Here is an 18,523-nt window from a genome sequence, read left to right as displayed (position 1 = left end):
ATCATATCCCATCCTACATTTTTTTTTTTTCTTGTTCGAGAAGCTGTTTCACTCGGACAATAGGGATAGAATAGACAATACGGAAGAAAAGACTTATCGCAGCTCCTGTTTCATGAAGATTTAAACTTTTGCCGTTTTAAATACAAATTTTGAATAGTGTAAAATAAAATTATTTTACCACCAAAGCAGATATGACACACCATGTGTTGTTTGATGACTAACTGGGTTACATATTCAATTCTATCTTCATTTACTCACTCTGATGTTGTTCCAAATTTTGACTTTAATTAAATAGATACAGATTTGATACCACATTGAGGTTGAGTAAATGATGACTGAATTTTTATTTCTCTGTAAGAGATTTATTGTATAATGGCTGTTCATATATGTTCATGGATCCATCACGTCTGTTTGTATGCAATTGTATGTGTGTGTCTATACAGAATGTTGTGACAGCTCTTCATGTACTGATGCACCAGCGCACTTCTGTTCTACTATGCTCACCTGCCTCTCTCTTACTGCTCTCATGAGATGATGCATCACTTTTACTGTCTCTGAGAAAGCGAGAGAGACTGAGTGCTCAAATATTTGATGCGTGTCATAGACCTGGCTGGAATCCTGTAGTGGTAACCGGTGAACACTGTGCTTGCTCTATCGACAGGTTTGGGGTGACGAAAAAAAAACAGGACTAAAATAAAAATGACACCGCATCGGCATATCGTTTTGCTGCCCCCAGTTTATATAACTGCACACTGGCTTGACTGAATTAGGTCAGGTAAAAAGGCTGTGTTCATGTCTTATTAAATTAGAAAAATAGTCAGATTCGTGCTGTAAGTGCATTGAACTCTTGTACTCATGGGTGCCATCATGAGTTTGAATCTAACCTGCAGTAAGTTTTCAAAATAACTAGATTTCTGCATGCTTTACCATGCCAAACTGTGTGGTTCCTAGGACAATACTAGGTGATTACTAAGGATCTCTGCATGGTTGCTAGGTGGTTACCTACTGACGCAAGAGTATTTTGAGTCTTACATGAATCTGGTCTCTCTTCTTTTTTTTTCACCCATTTTGTTGTCCGCAAGACAAAATTTGTCAGATTGCTTAGAAAATGAATAGCTCACCATGTGATTTGAGGTATTATTTATGTGGTGTGAGATTGAGTTAGTTAGGTTCATTGTTGTATTGAACAGACAAATGCTATGAGCGATAGTAATGGTAATGTTTCAATCAGAAAGCTCCACTAAAAATGGCAACAAGAAAATGTACAAATTAAAATAAATTTAAGGCAAGACACTACAGGCAAAAACATTGTTTTTTCATGCACTGGTCCATTTTGGGATGTCAACACATTTGTCTCACATTATCATCACAATGTGTTGTTTCAGACTAGTGGACTGACAACATCCAAAATACAAAGTGTTTATTTTATTGCACTTTCTCTATCTGTAGACTTAAATTATAATACATACCTTTAAAGGGTAAGTTCACCCAAAAATTTAATTTCTGTCTTTAATTACTCACCTTATTGGTTTGGAACGACATGAGGGTTAGTGACAGAATTTTCATTTTTGGCTGTTTTCTCAAAATGAGCTTTTCCTCTCTTTAGTAGTTTATCTCCATTTCAGTAGCACGTGCATACACCGAACTTCAAAATATTTTCCTATGTATATTCTGAAGGTTTTTGTTCATATATCATTTGGTGTTGCACAACAACATTTTATTTATAAAAACATGGTGAATTTTGAACCTGGCTTTATGTTCAGATTTCAGAAGAAGGGTGATATGCATTTGTCAGATTTTTTTCACCTGGGGTTCCTTAAATAAATGTATTTAATTATTTAATACTTAATCGTTAATTAATAAATTCTAAAAATATTAAATAATAATTTAACAAATCAGTTCTTGTACTCTTAACAAAGGCACTCTGAAATACTAGCTCGGAGACAGTTCAATTCAGGTCATGCCTCCATATCAGGAGTGTGTGTGGGAGGCCTGAGGGTGTTGTGGGACGGGCATCCTGGCATCCTCAACAGAGCGTCTCTCTCTCCTGGGCTGATTTCTGCCCTGAAGTGGCACTAACAGGATTTCATAGACGGTGTCACACAGCCAATGATGCATCCCCTCCAGACACCGAGACCTGCTCACACAGGAAGAAAACCACTAAGCGGTTTTGAGGCCAGCTTTTCAGGCTTTTCATCAAATGAGCAAAACACATACCCGCTCATCTTGTACACCCTCCCACATTATCTCAGCTCCTGAGTTAGTCTGAGAAAACCTCAGTCCACAGAGGCACACAGCTGGACAATTAGAATATTCTTGCTTTCATAAATCACGCTGACACTGGTCGGTTCGTATCATGTCGAAAAGGAGAAATAAGCACAGTAGCTTTGCTAATAAGGACTTTTATGGCTTTGCAGAGCAGATTTAGGGCAGTTTCTTTCTGTTGTGTAGGTTGAGAAGGTATAGGTAATGTGATTTGTGTGGGCTGGTGTGTATTGTGCTCTGCTAAGTGGTTCAGGAGTAGTTTGTAGACTGGGGGAACAGGGATGGGATATGGAAAGTCCAAAGGGACGGTTTTCTGTGGCAACCCCTCGTCACTGATCTAATATTAGTCTTTATGTTAACTGAGCTCAGTGATGTGAGAGGCTAAACACACAAGCACACACAATCTGAGTTATTGAAACAGGGCAGAGGGTGCAGTGTTGAATCACTCAGGGGCTTGTGTTCTGGGCTTTCATCCACAACCTGACACAACACAAGGGCTTTCATTCCTATTGTATGTGTTTTTAAAGATGTGCACATTGGCCCAAAAAACTTTTTGGACACTTCAGTCACAGTTAAAGAAAATAAAATTCTTAATGTTGTTTATATGTCTATGGAGCGTTTTAATATGCTTTAAGACAAACCAAGTTCATCAGTCGACACCATTGCTGAGTATTTTCTTTTTAAAATTGCAGTGTACCAAAGACAGTCTCAAAAACGTAGTTTGAAACCGCCCCTTTTTCCTACCGTCACAAACATGTAACCAATCCCTTCAACGTTTGGGGCAAAGCTTTTCTCCACTGACTTTCTATGAAAGCGTTTCTAAGGATGCGTGTCTGACTCTCAGATGGGGAACGGGAACATGATTACAATACATTTTTAGCTGTTTATTAACGTAGTCAAGCCAAGGGCTAATCATATCAATTACCGTTATGTGTCCGATGTTTTAGAGAACGATACACAAAACAACCATTCTGATACACGTACTTGTAGACGACCCTGTATAATTCGCTCTTTCTCTTCTTCTGAATCAGTTTATGGTTTAAACATATATGGCTGAATAAACCAATTTTTCCACTTACCATTGTGTAGCATTTACTACAGTTGAGCAAGTGTATCAGGTAGTCTGAGCTGGTGCGAGTGAGTGGAGGCGGGACTAATTTGCATATTCATGAATCACGTGTACTAAATTAAGCAAGGGTGTAGAGTTACATTCAAGCTATTTTAAGACATGAAGAAATTATTTTCACAGGAAAAAAATGTTTAAATATGCCATTTTGACTATCAAAGATTAGTTTTAAGGGATACAATTATTGACTGCAGTGGTACTTTAAAAATCAACGAATATCATTGCATTAGTTAATGAGGCATTTACAAACAATGATGATAGATCTATTCTTAGAATTAACTTCCCTTTTCTGAGCCATTTTTGATTTATAACCAACTGGTGTCAAAGTGCTTTTTTAGATGTATTTAGTTACTTCCCCTCAAGGTCACACAGGGTAGTTTGTTCCCTCTGCTTTTATTAGGTTGTTTTGGTTTTGTTATGTTTTATTGTGTTTTAAAAGCTATTTCATTATTTTCATCGAAGAGTGTACTTGTGCTATCTTTTCATTAAACAAATGCCACTTTGTTTAAAAAAGATTGCTGTTGTGAATGCATATGTTTTTAAGTTTGATTTAAGTATCCAAATACATTATGGGTCCAATATCTCATAATTGGGATATCTAGATTTGTATCTGTTTTGTGTAAATATGGTGAGTCTGTGTTGGAAATGTAAAATTTTAATATGATTGACAGTGATATAAATAAGAGGGAAGTAATTCCACGGTTCTAGAATGGAGCTCTCTTCCAAAAGCGTTCTTTCACTGCATAGAAAAGCAGCTGGACTGGCAAATGCCTCTACTGTGTCTTTATAACACTGATGCGTCATGTGTGCGGCCTGTTTGTTCACACTATTCAATAATCAAAATTTAAGCTTTGCATGTTTCATGATAAGGGATTATGATTCAAACATTAAAGATTAAAGATCTTAAAGTCATAACTTGGCTCTATTTCTCATGTCTTCCGAAAATATCCTTTTATAATTATAATTATCACTTCTCTAGCTCTGTTTGGCTGCTATATTCTATATAGTTACCGGTCATAAAAAGGCACATTTTATTTGAAATCATTTGCATTTGAAGGCTTTAAGTAGCCAAAGAGAAATATCTGTTTTCTTCCAGCGTTCACAAACAGGAGAGCTTTGAGCCAGCAGCCCCTCGCTCACGCTGAGCTTTGATGAAAGTCCTGTCAAAGCCAAGTAAAGATTTCACCTCTGAGAGACAGGAGGAAAAGCTTGAAACGGATGGATCCGCTTCTAGACACAGCACACCCTAATGTTCATTAACTGAGAGAGTGAGAGACACACAGAGATGCTGACCGGTCCTGCAGGAGCATGACTCTGAGACAGGAGGAAGGGAGACATGACAGAGAGACAGACACATGAACTGTTTGTAGAGTTTATGAGAATGTGTCAGAGAGAAACTAGACCATCCAATAACAATCACATTGACAGGGAGTCCCAGGCCTTAGCTGAGTCCAAATGTCTGAAAATCTAGGATTTAAAGCACAAATTAAACACTTTTATGATTATGATATGTATTTTTTCAATATAATTTATTACTTTTGTTATACATTTTATTATTCACTTTGTTTTATTATGATCCGCTCTGTGTGAGTGTGTCGCTGGCTGACTGTTTTGTGTGCAAACTGGCTGCTACAGAGACACTAATTAACAAGCCCTGTTATTGAGATCACAGACATTTCTACATCTTAATTGCATCTTAATGACATTTCAGCTCAGATGTAGCTGGAGCCAGATAACATGATTGAAAGAGGGAGAGAGTGGATTTGATTTCGATGGAAGAATAGCAGAGCTTCAGTAACAAGCAGACCGGGGCCCATATCTGACAGTGACTCTTCTATCCTGCGGTCAGCATTTGGAGGGGCGTGCGAAGCACTAATCATGACTAAAACCCCTCATCTTACTCGCTCTGAGCCTCAGTCCCAGCGGAAGCACGAACTTGATCCACACTCCTGCTCCAATAATTACAGCGTCATTCCCAGGTAGAAAGCACTATATCTCGCTCTTGCACAAGCTCCGGTAATCTGACACTCGGAGTTTATATTAATGTATTTCCGTTTTTCATCCGCAAGCCCCCTTAGTCTGTTAATCGGATACACTGCGCAAATAAGGAAACCTGACAATGAGGTTTTGCACGTGTTTTGTTGCCGCAGGCTGGGGTAGTCATCGTTACCAGCGACAGATTTGCCAGAATTTATATTTGGATCCTGCTTATGTGTGCTGTGTGTAAGGCATTGAATTTGAATTGAAGTGGCAAACCGAATTTAAAGTTGTGATTGCAATTTGCATTTAATTAAGTAGATTAAAATCAATTTAAATTTAATATAACTACGGTAAGTGTCATTTTTAACTAGAAATGTAAAGTTTGTCAAGGCAAAGACTATTGCCTTGACCGTCTAAACAAAAAATCTGAAGGAGTCTAAAGGATGAACGAATGGATAAACAGGGGGGGGGGGGTCTGACAACCAGTCAGTATCTGGTGTGACCACCATTTGCCTCACGCAGTGCAACACATCTCCTTCGAATAGAGTTGATCAGGTTGTTGATTGTGGCCTGTGGAATGTTGGTCCACTCCTCTTCAATGGCTGTGCGAAGTTGCTGGATATTGGCAGGACCTGGAACACACTGTCGTATACGGCGATCCAGAGCATCCCAAACATGCTCAATGGGTGACATGTCCGGTGAGTATGCTGGCCATGCAAGAACTGGGATGTTTTTAGATTCCAGGAATTGTGCACAGATCCTTGCCAAATGGGGCAGTGCATTATCATACTGCAACATGAGTTGATGGTCGCAGATGAATGACACAACAATGGGCCTCAGGATTTCGTCACGGTATCTCTGTGCATTCAAAATACCATCAATAAAATGCACCTGTGTTCGTTGTCCATAACATACGCCTGCCCATACCTTAACCCCACCGTCACCATGGGCCACTCGATCCACAACATTGACATCAGCAAACCGCTCACCCACATGGCGCCATACATGCTGTCTGCCATCTGCCCTGTACAGTGAAAACTGGGATTCATCCGTGAAGAGAACACCTCTCCAAAGTGCCAGGAGCCATCAAATGCGAGCATTTGCCCACTCAAGTCGGTTACGGTGACAAACTGCAGTCAGGTCGAGACCCCGATGTGGACGACGAGCATGCAGATGAGCTTCCCTGTGACGGTTTCTGACAGTTTGTGCAGAAATTCTTTGGTGATGCAAACCGATTGTTGCAGCAGCTGTCCGGGAGGCTGGGCTCAGACGATCTTGGAGGTGAAGATGCTGGATGTGGAGGTCCTGGGCTGGCGTGGTTACACATGGTCTGCAGTTGTGTGGCCGGTTGGATGTACTCTGCCAAATTCTCTGAAACGCCTTTCGAGATGGCTTATGGTTGAGAAATTAACATTCAATTCACGAGCAACAACTCTGGTGGACATTCCTTCAGTCAGCATGCCAATTGCACGCTCCCTCAAAACTTGCGACATCTGTGGCATTGTGCTGTGTGATAAAACTGCACATGTTAGAGTGGCCTTTTATTATGGCCAGCCTAAGGCACACCTGTGCAATTATCATGCTGTCTAATCAGCATCTTGATTTGCCACACCTGTGAGGTGGATGGATTATCTCAGCAAAGGAGTAGTGCTCACTAACACAGATTTAGACAGATTTGTGAACAATATTTGAGAGAAATAGGCCTTTTGTGTACATAGAAAAAGTCTTAGATCTTTGAGTTCAGCTCATAAGAAATGGGGGCAAAAACAAAAGTGTTTAGATTATAGTTTTTTTCAGTATATATTTCATTATATTTAAACAAATCTAAAATTAATCATAGTAGGGGGGTATTGGTCTTTTTATTGTAAAGGAATTAAATAATTATAGGATTAAAAGGGGATTTAAGGAAATAGAAATATTAATGATATATAAAATCATTTTTTAGGCCTAATTGTGAAGTAATTGATTTAAACTATTTGCAAATAAAATTGTATTTAAAAATATGTACACATTCACTCATCAGAAACACAAAACATTTCTTGTCTTGTCACATTCAGTCATGAATTACATGATTAAAATTATAGCATATTTTCAATTCAAAGTGATGAAATAACATAGAAGAGTTGAGTAGTTTGCATCACTACATATTTCTGTTGGTTGTTGAACTTTTCTATCATAAAACAGTTGTCAGATATTAAATGTTTAGCTACTTACGGCTTACCACGGCCTCTTTCGCTGTTAAATGAAAGTGTCGCATTGGAATTCGGACTCGTCTTCTGTGAACGGTAAGGTCCGCCTCCTTTGATTTGATTGGCCATTTCAGTCATTTTGACATTGACGAGCGCAGTTAGAGTGCTGAGGCTCTTTTAAAACTTTATGTCATCCTTACAACAATGGAGTGCAACAGAACAATGTCAAGAATATAACATTTTGTCAATGGTTGTCACGGCCCTGCTTCAAAGTATCAACTTTTTTTTCAGTAAACTGTCCCTTTAAATTGTGAATTTCATGGAACTTTAGAGATTTTTCATATACTCTCTGCTTCTGAACATCCACAGTCAACCTCTCCTCATCCATGTCTTATGTTCAACATGAGGAATGGGATTTTGATACTGTGAGTTTTCAGTGTGGCTTCTCTGTGCAGTTCTACAGTTTGATATTTTGTTTACATTTTTAAGTGTGACTTAAGTTTCCAAATACTTTTGGTGCCACTGTATATGTACTGTTCTGAACCATTTAATTTGTGTGCATCTTATCGTTTTGGGCTGGTGATGATTCCACCCACTCATGAATGTGTATGCGCAAACGTGCAGCAGATGGGCAGAAAGAGAGGGGGACCTTGATGAGAGAAAGGATGAGCGAATCAAATCTACCACAGCAAATATTTATTTACCAGATGAGCTCTCCTCATCCATCTCTCTCAGCTTTACAAGCAACGGCTACTTGCCTGCGTCCTTCACATGAGAATAACTGTGTGTGAAGAGAGAGGGTGTGTTTGGGGGCACTGGGTTACCGAAGTAAGCCATGCATGAGACACAAACGCAGGCAGTGTGTTATGAAGAGACGATAGGTGTGTGTTTGTGTGGCATGCAGGCACAGTTTGTTTTATAGTATACACATTATACATTTTTATTTTCCTTCATTTTTATACACACACACACACATATATATATATATATATATATATATATATATATATATTATACACATTATACATTTTTATTTTCCTTAATTTTTACACACACATATATGTATGTATTACCTTTTTTAGTACACCAGGGTAACTAGGAACATGAAATTGTCCAGCTATGACTTCTTGTTTCACAGGAGTTTAAATATAAGGAAACACAAAGGCCAAATTCCCTGAATCATCCATCACAATGAGGAAAACCAAAGAATATAGTTCTGATGTGCAGCAAAAGATTGTTGAAAGTGGCTGTAAGAAAATAGCTAAAGAATTGAAAATCCCCATTTTGACCATCAGGGCAATAATTAAGAAGTTATAATCAACTAAAGATGTTACGAATTTGCCAGGAAGAGGACGTGTGTCTATATTGTCTTAATGGACGGTGAGGAGGAAAGTTTGAGTGGCCAAAGACTCTCCAAGGATCATAGATGGAGAATTGCAGAGATTACTTGAGTCTTGAGGGTCAGAAAGCCTATTAAAAAAAAATCAAACAACCCCTACATCCCCACATATTGTTTGGGAGGGTTTCAAGAAAAATCCTCCTCGCTCATCCAAAAATAAACTCCAGCATATTCAGTTGTCAGACACGACTGGATCTTCAAAAGGGACCGGATTCTGTGGTCAGATGAAACAAAAAAAGGGCTTTTTGGCAGCAAACCCACCAGATGTGTTTGGTGCAAACAGGGATAAAAAGTACCCCATGCCTACGGTTAAATACACTGCTGGATCTTATATGTTGTGGGCCTATTTAGTTGCTGGAGGTCCTGGACTTCTTGTTCAGATACATGGTATTATGGATTCTAGCAAATACCAACAGATAAAAAATCAAAACCTGACAGCTTCTGCTAGAAATCTTATAATGGGTCGTGGTTGGATCTTCCATCAGGACAACGGTCCAAAACAAACATCAAAATCAACACAAAAATTGGGTAACTGAGCACAAAATGAAGCTTCTGCCATGACCGTCCCAGTCCCCTGACCTGATGAGTGGAGTGAACTGAAGAGAAGAAGCACCAACATGAACTTGTGAATCTGAAGGATCTGGAGAGATTCTGCATGGAGGAATGGTCTCTGATCTCTTGTCAGGTGTTCTCCAAACTCATCAGGCATTATAGGAGGAGACTCAGAGCTGGTATCTTGGCAAAAGGAGGTTGCAAAAAGTATTTAATAACAGGGTGCCAACAATTATGGCCAGCGTGTTTTGGAGAAAAACATTTATTTTATAATGTGATTTACCCCCACTTTCAATTCTTTTACTTCAATGAAAGGTTAGATTTTTGTGAAATTTTTTTAATGAAAGATCAAAAGGATAAACAATGCAGATTTATTTTTTACAGCCATTTTTTATCATATTTATCAGGGGTGCCACCAATTTTGACCACCACTGTATGTATATATATATATATATATATATATATATATATATATATATATATATATATATATATATATATAAATATATATATATATATATATATATATATATATATATATATATATATATAAATATATAAATATATATAAATATATATAAATAATTATAAATTAGTTTTCATTACCATAATGCATTTTTTTGTTTTTAGTTGTTTGTAAGTCCCATTATTCTCAGTGGTGATTCTCGTTATATTCATGTATTTGTTAAATCTATTGCAGTAAAAAATGTGTGCAATCAGTTCTGCAAACCCATTGCCTTTTGGCAAAATTCAGTTTTGATTCCAAAAAAAAATGACACATGTTATTTGTGCATTTTTTTTATTTTATTTTTTTATTTAATTATTTATTAGCCAATAAATCCACATAAGCGATCCACAGTCGATCATGTGCTTGACTACAGTGGCGCAAGCATAGGCGCTCAAAGACCGGAAGATCGCATAGAATAAATGCACGTCTAATATATTCAGATGCTACATCTATCTAGAAATAAATTTGCAATTGACCCTTTTTGGTGAAATTTAACCGGGACATGTTGGGCAAAAAAATCTTAGCAATGGGAAAAAAAGTCGACTTCAGATGGTGTGCTTGGCTCGCAATAGAGGTAAATGACTACATAATAAACTGATAAACTGAGGAAAAAGTCCAGTGAACAGTCCAGACAGAGCGATCAGTACAGACTGTACAATGTGCCATGGTGTTGTATTGGCCACTTTAAGAGAGCTCAGTCTCAGTTTAGAAGGTGAATCAGGTGGAAGGGTTTAGAAGTGTGTGTGTGTGTGTGTGTGTGTGTGTGTGTGTGTGTGTGTGTGTGTGTGTGTGTGTGTGTGTGTGTGTGTGTGTGTGTGTGTGTGTGTGTGTGTGTGTGTGTGTGTGTGTGTGTGTGTGTGTGTGTGTGTGTGTGTGTGTGTGTGTGTGTGTGTGCGTGCTCAAAAAGATAAAAAAATGTGCCTGTGTTCTATTAATAATTCCTGTCCTAAATGTGTCTGCTTCCAGACAGCCAGCTTCCCATACAACAGCCTCTACTCTCTTTTTCCCTCCTTTCTTCTCCTTGCATATTCATTCTTTCTCGTTTTTCTCACTCATAATTTATGTGCTCCGGTCTCATGTTTATCCTGCATTTAAATTTCACACAGAGGAGAGGCAGCAGCAGTGAGCCAGTCAATAGATGTGCTAACACTTAACACAACCCCTGCCGAAGCAAACAAAAACAGATCGTTGGCTCTTCAAACGGCTCCTCAGAGATCCACCTTTCTGGGATGCTTGTCATTGTCCTACAAAGTGAAAGAAGGAAGCCAAGGACAATTTGTTGCAGCATTTCTTAAGAGTGGGCTTTGCTGGACATGGAGGCTCAGTAATGTCCTTCAGTCACTTTTTTAGGAAGTTACATAGTAAAAAGTCATTTAGCAGATACTTAAATTCTTGCATTCAGAGTGTTTTACACATCAGCCAGTGACCGGTTGAATTAATGCTGGCTATGAAACTGTTTTGTATGATATTAAATTAAATTTTTAGATATAAATAGTACATAGTTTTTTACTTAGCTGTGTTTTTTGCATATCGGTAAAAATAGCACAAGTTATTGCGTCACTTGCATTATATGCAAGTCTCCTCTCAAGCTGCGTCTGAATATCTGTATTTTCATAGTATACTTATTCAACTCTTAACATATGTATTTTTTAAGAATGCGGGCCAGTGTGAGAGTTTGGCCTTATTGGGTCAATGGCAGTGCTATATCTCACATTTTCTGATCATATACATGCATTTTATTTTTATGCTTTGCTGATTTAAACATTTTCTATGACACTTGGTTGCGAATTCTGTGGAACATATATTGTTTCATTTACATACATATACTACTGAAAATGTGTGCAGGGTAATTAGAAAATATAAAATCTAATTGGTCCATAATTCTGCTCCACATAAAAACATACATTTTGTCTTGATTGGCTGTTAATGTGTCACATTGTTAGCATTTTTGCTTCCAATGTAAACAGACACATTTCTGAGGGGTTTTGCACCGAGCAAGTGCAATTTGGATAATTGGGAATGCTAACATGCTAACAGACAGCTTTTTCCAGATTTTTTTTAGACATCATTGGTTATGGCACAGTGTTAATTAACCAGGCACAAGTTTAGTGACTTTCTCAATGGTGATAGCTCATGCATAGCACCACTTGCAATCTCTTGGTCACCAGCTTACTACTTGCAGCAAACCATAGCTATTAACTTTAGCGTGGAACTTGACGCTCGACCATCAGTAAAGTTTTTATGTTAATCATTGTCCAGCGCTTTGTTGTCTCTGAAGGTTATTCTAGATGTTGTTTTTTTTCCCAGACTGTGCATCAGTTTACAGCTAGCGGGAGCCCACTTAACTGGAGACATGGATGTCTGAGTGACATTTCCGCTTGAGAGTGATTGATCTGCCAACTGTGTGGACCCGTCATTTTACTTGAGGCCTGAAAGATTTGAATTGCAATAGGGTGGTGATCAAGGTCATTGATTGGTTGATTGTTGTTTGTCAGATTCACAGAGGCGGACACTCTGGTGATGGGAGATGTGACATATGGGGCCTGCTGCGTGGACGACTTCACTGCACGCGCTCTGGGAGCCGACTTCATGGTGCATTATGGGCACAGTTGTCTCAGTGAGTATGCGCACACAGACACACACACACACACAATCACTATTCATGTGCGAAATAAAGGGGTAGTTAACCTAAAATGTAATATTCTCTCATTATTTTCTCACCCTCTTGCCAAACTCTTATGACTTGCTTTCTTCTGTGGAATGCAAACTTTTATGATATTTGTTTTGGTGCATTTTTGTTATTCTTGACAGGCCCTGGTCAACATTCACTTTCATTGTATAAAACTACACTCACCTAAAGGATTATTAGGAACACCTGTTCAATTTATCATTAATGCAATTATCTAATCAACCAATCACATGGCAGTTGCTTCAATGCATTTAGGGGTGTGGTCCTGGTCAAGACAATCTCCTGAACTCCAAACTGAATGTCAGAATGGGAAAGAAAGGTGATTTAAGCAATTTTGAGCGTGGTATGGTTGTTGGTGCCAGACGGGCCGGTCTGAGTATTTCACAATCTGCTCAGTTACTGGGATTTTCACACACAACCATTTCTAGGGTTTACAAAGAATGGTGTGAAAAGGGAAAAACATCCAGTATGCGGCAGTCCTGTGGGCGAAAATGCCTTGTTGATGCTAGAGGTCAGAGGAGAATAGGGCGACTGATTCAAGCCGATAGAAGAGCAACTTTGACTGAAATAACCACTCGTTACAACCGAGGTATGCAGCAAAGCATTTGTGAAGCCACAACACGCACAACCTTGAGGCGGATGGGCTACAACAGCAGAAGACCCCACCGGGTACCACTCATCTCCACTACAAATAGGAAAAAGAGGCTACAATTTGCATGAGCTCACCAAAATTGGACAGTTGAAGACTGGAAAAATGTTGCCTGGTCTGATGAGTCTCGATTTCTGTTGAGACATTCAGATGGTAGAGTCAGAATTTGGCGTAAACAGAATGAGAACATGGATCCATCATGCCTTGTTACCAATGTGCAGGCTGGTGGTGGTGGTGTAATGGTGTGGGGGATGTTTTCTTGGCACACTTTAGGACCCATAGTGCCAATTGGGCATCGTTTAAATGCCACGGCCTACCTGAGCATTGTTTCTGACCATGTCCATCCCTTTATGACCACCATGTACCCATCCTCTGATGGCTACTTCCAGCAGGATAATGCACCATGTCACAAAGCTCGAATCATTTCAAATTGGTTTCTTGAACATGACAATGAGTTCACTGTACTAAAATGGCCCCCACAGATCTCAACCCAATAGAGCATCTTTGGGATGTGGTGGAACGGGAGCTTCGTGCCCTGGATGTGCATCCCACAAATCTCCATCAACTGCAAGATGCTATCCTATCAATATGGGCCAACATTTCTAAAGAATGCTTTCAGCACCTTGTTGAATCAATGCCACGTAGGATTAAGGCAGTTCTGAAGGCGAAAGGGGGTCAAACACAGTATTAGTATGGTGTTCCTAATAATCCTTTAGGTGAGTGTATATTTCTATTGTTAACTAAAACAACTAAAATAGTTTTCAGTAAGTGACTTCTTTCAGTTAGTTGTCAAGGCAACATTTCTATGTAATATGAACTGAAGCTATATAGAAAAAAAATGACAAAAGCACATAACAAAATTATTCAAGTTTAAACTAAAATGAAAACTAAAAGTATAAAAAATAAAAGCTCATTCAAAATATTAAGAAATAATATAATAGTACATGTATAATACTTAAATATCACTCGTATGGATGGAAAATTGCGGTGTGAACTCCTTTTGTGTTCCACAGAAGAAAGAAAATGAATCCGCTTTGGATTCTTCATAGTTGGGTATTATAACTGTTCCTTTAACATATGTATAGACTACACACCCTCAAATTAATTTCCATAAAGGAATACGTCTCATGTTCCCCTTCCTATGGTTTCTCGTGAGCATGTTTCAATGTCTTTCATTGACGGTTAACTGCTTGTTTGAAAAAATTGAGAAAGAGACCAAGAAAGCTCCAGGGCAGTCTATAAATGCAAAGGTTGGAGACAGTCAGCCGTGGTAAGGAGAAGTTGAGATGTATGGATTTTGCTCTTGAAGTGCTTTGCAAAGCTGCTCTCAATAGCTCAGTGTGGTAGTCGGTCTGAGTCGTGATGTGTAAGGGATAGCAGATGTTTTGAATGGGCCTGCCTGCACGTGTACTCAGCAGATCAATAGTGAACATGCATTAAGGGTGTCCTTTGAAAGTCCTGGATGTGCCAGCTTAGAGGAGACCGCTCCTTCACCCCACGCTGCCCGTCAGCAGCACAACATACAGTAGAGGAAATGCTAAATCAATAGGGCCAATATATCTCCAGCAGAACAATCACACCTCTTCCAAATACCAGACCCGACCGAGGGAATATTAATCCTGCATCTGAGGGCCAAAGCCTCCAGCAAAAAAAAATATATATATTTATATATATATATATATATATATATATGCTTGCCATAACACTTATTTTTGCTTTGCTCTGTTTCTTTGGCTTTTTTATGTTTCTTTTCAGTGATATCCTTGAGACCAACAATATTCTAATATCAAAGGTTAACTGGAGTGACTTTGACGGTTTTGAAAGCAAGTGTAGAAAGCTTATATTTTTCTGTGGTGACTTTTTTGACCAGCAAAAAAAAAGCTTACGAAGCAGGAAAAAAGTGATTGTTCATTCTGTCACTGAAGATGTTGTCAATGATTACAGTTTACCTGTAGGTTGATTCGATAGCATCTATATTCTTTAATGATAGAATAAGTTGCTCCTAGTCTCTTTTAATGGATATTCACCGTGATGTTAATTGTATATATACATATATTTATACACTTTTTATAGTGTATATTGAGAGCAATTGCTGTTTATTTTATAAACACACAAAGCCGCAGACCTCTGGCATTTTGAACATTATTGAGCGTATTTCTCTATGCCACTGGGCACATGCATGCCTGTGCATTCTCTAATTTTTTCCAACTTTATGAAGCTCCTCAATTATATCTGCTTATATGTTAGACCTTAAACAAAAACATAGTTAAGGGAAGGAGACGAAGGCATGGAGCGTCTCTGAATCCATGACTCTTATTGACAAAAGCTGTAATTGCAGTGAGTAAGTGCTCTCAGTCTCCCGTGCTAATTGGATAAGAGAAATGGATCGATTCCACTTAACTTCAACCCTCCGGCCCCTCACATCTTTTTACTTTGTTTTCTAGCACCTGCGGGAAGAGGTTATTGCCACTTGTGTGTTTCATGTGTGTATGAAAATAGCCCTGGATATATGTGCATTTTGACAGTGCCCCACTTAAATGCAAAGCTTTGCAAAAATAAAACTTTATTGCCACAGTCAGTAAAATCTCTCTTTCTTTCTCTCTCTCAGTACATCACTTCCTCTAGTTACTAACCATGAACTTGGTTCATGACATTTGTTTTGTAGCTCTGTTTTAAAAACCTTTTTAGCTGCCTCACTGCTTATTGCCTATATAGGCAGCTGCATTCTAAGGGATCATCCTAACCACCTTTGAAACTCATGATTGTAAGATTTGGACGCTCTACATGGGTAACAAGCTTACAACCTGCAAGCAAAAAGCTTGACATCCAATTCAGTAGAGTTTGATGTTAGCATGTTGCTAAGCTAACAGCGCAGTACTCTAAAGCCTTGTTCAGACTGTCAGTACAAATCCGATTTTTGTGCATATCCGATTGAAATCCGATCTGATTTAGATTTTGTCGTGTGGACAGCAAAAGAATCACATGAAATGGATTTGTAAAAATCATGTTTTGAGACTGGCGGAGACGGCAACACGGAAATAATGTCAGACCAGCCTGCCGCTGCCTCAGAAGACGTAGTTCAGAGTGGATTCCAATCAGATACACAAATAATCAGATTTGGACTGACAAGTGTGAATGTAGCCTAAAAGCATAACATTTTTTGAAATAAGTTTATAATCAACATTTCTCTCACCTCTTTTCCTGAGCATTTCGCAGTGCATTCTGGGGTTGCCCTCCCCATAAACATACATGTGATACTGTCTTAGAATAATTAACAAGAGACAGTATAATTGTTTCGGTAACACTTTACAATAAGGTTCATTAGTTAACATTAGTTAATGTATTTGCTAACATTAACTAACAATGAGCAATACATTTGTTACTGTATTTATTAATCTTTGTTCATGTTATTTCACAGTGCATTAACTGTTAACAAATACAACCTTTGATTTTAATGACGTATTAGTAAATGTTGAAATGAATATTAACTAAGATGCTATTATAAACAAATGCTGAAGAAGTATTGTTCATTATTTGTTCATGTTAACTAAATTAGTTAACCAATGAACCTTATTGTAAAGTGTACCATTTCTAACATGTTCCCTGTCTGATGTTAGAACAACACTCAGCAAATGTTTTGTTGCGTTTGTGATTTTAAATGTTCGCCAGTTGTCCTTTTTAAAATGTTTGTATACAGGTATGACACTTAAAGATATGAAAATCCTGTTATTTCTTACACTGATTACGACTTTATTTCTACTGCAAAACCTAACTGTTTTGGTTACCATTGACTTTTATTGTATGGACACAAAAACCCACACACGGACAGAATGTTCCTTTTTGAGTGAACTATCCCTTTAAAAAAATGCAATGCTTTCCAGAGTATGTGCCCTTTCATAGACATCTTATCAAATTGTGCTTACTGAGAAGCCTCTGTTGATCTTGCTTTGAGCAATATAATTTTTCTTCCTCTCTTCCCACTTTCTTTACTGTCTTGTCGTCTGTTCTTACATAGTTAAATTGGTTCCATGTTTAAAACACTCCCTAAAGGTGGCATTTGCCTAATAGCAGTGAAATGGCCATTAGAGCAGTGGCTTTAAAGAGAATGCTACAAGAAAAGCAGCAATTATGACCATCAGCAGTAAATAATGTAGATGGAAGAAGACTGAAGCCCGCCTCCCTCTTTCAGCTCTGCTTTAAATGGGGTGTGAAATGAATGACATTAATAGCAATTGTGCGATTTTCTCTTTTCTTCAGTTACTGTCATCTGTAGATCTGAGGTATGCTGAGTAGCACAAACTTTTCTGAGTTTTCAAGACATTTACAACAATTCAGTGTTTAGTTATACTCTTGATTACTCAATTTCTCTAGTATTTCCATGTTAAATAAACCTACTGTAGCTAAAAATGTAATGTTCATTTAATTTGTACTATTGTATTTGTCCTACTTTTTGTAATTTGCTTCTTTGTTCTTTTTTCTTTTTTATAAGAAAAATAAAATTAAATAAAAATAGCTATATCAAGATATATCGTTATCATGAAATAAAATTTCTCAAACCATGAAACAAGATTTTGGTTATTTCGCCCACCCCATATGCTAATGTTGTTTGTGTCCTCAGTCCCTATAGACTCGACTGAGGGCATCAAGATGCTGTACGTGTTTGTGGACATCCAGATTGACACTGCCCACTTCCTGGAGACGCTCAGGTTTAACTTCCCTCCTGGCCATTCGCTCGCCCTCGTCAGCACCATCCAGTTTGTGGCTGCTTTGCAGGTGACCTTTGAACCCCCCGATTCTTACTCAATGATAACCATTCCCTGCGGTTAAAAATGTTCTCTGATTCGTTTACTGTCTCTTTCTCTCTATCACTTACCTTCCTGCTTCAAGGTCTCTGACAGTACATACGGCTGCCCTTGTGTGTGTTTTTGCTCCTATAACAGTGTGTGTTTGTGTATGTGGGTGTGAAATGCAGTTAAAGTTATTTTGAACTGCGCAAGAGGAATTATCAGAAGGCATTTTGCACTCAGCACTGCACCTTACATAAGTGTGAGATTTTCTTCCCTTCCTCTTTTTTTCCTGTTTTGCTCTCCTCCTCGCTGTCGGTTTCACCCTCCTGCCTAAAAATGACCTGTTATTTCTGGAAATAGCATGGCCTGCGTGTCGTGT

At 38.4% G+C, this 18,523-nt stretch overlaps 1 protein-coding gene across 1 annotated transcript in view; it reads left to right on the top strand.

Annotated features, from left to right (window-relative positions):
- The window catches only part of dph1 (diphthamide biosynthesis 1), a 109,782-nt gene that overhangs the window by 53,689 nt on the left and 37,570 nt on the right, over positions 1–18,523 (top strand). Inside the window, exons 4-5 of the mRNA XM_079885152.1 lie at positions 12,515–12,636; positions 17,976–18,130. Coding sequence (XP_079741278.1) covers positions 12,515–12,636; positions 17,976–18,130 — 277 coding nt within the window. The remainder of the gene's footprint in view (positions 1–12,514; positions 12,637–17,975; positions 18,131–18,523) is intronic.

This window comes from Squalius cephalus (genome assembly GCF_949319135.1).
Source record: "Squalius cephalus genome assembly, chromosome: 11".
NCBI lineage: Eukaryota > Metazoa > Chordata > Actinopteri > Cypriniformes > Leuciscidae > Squalius > Squalius cephalus.
This window is presented reverse-complemented; position numbering and strand designations above follow the sequence as displayed.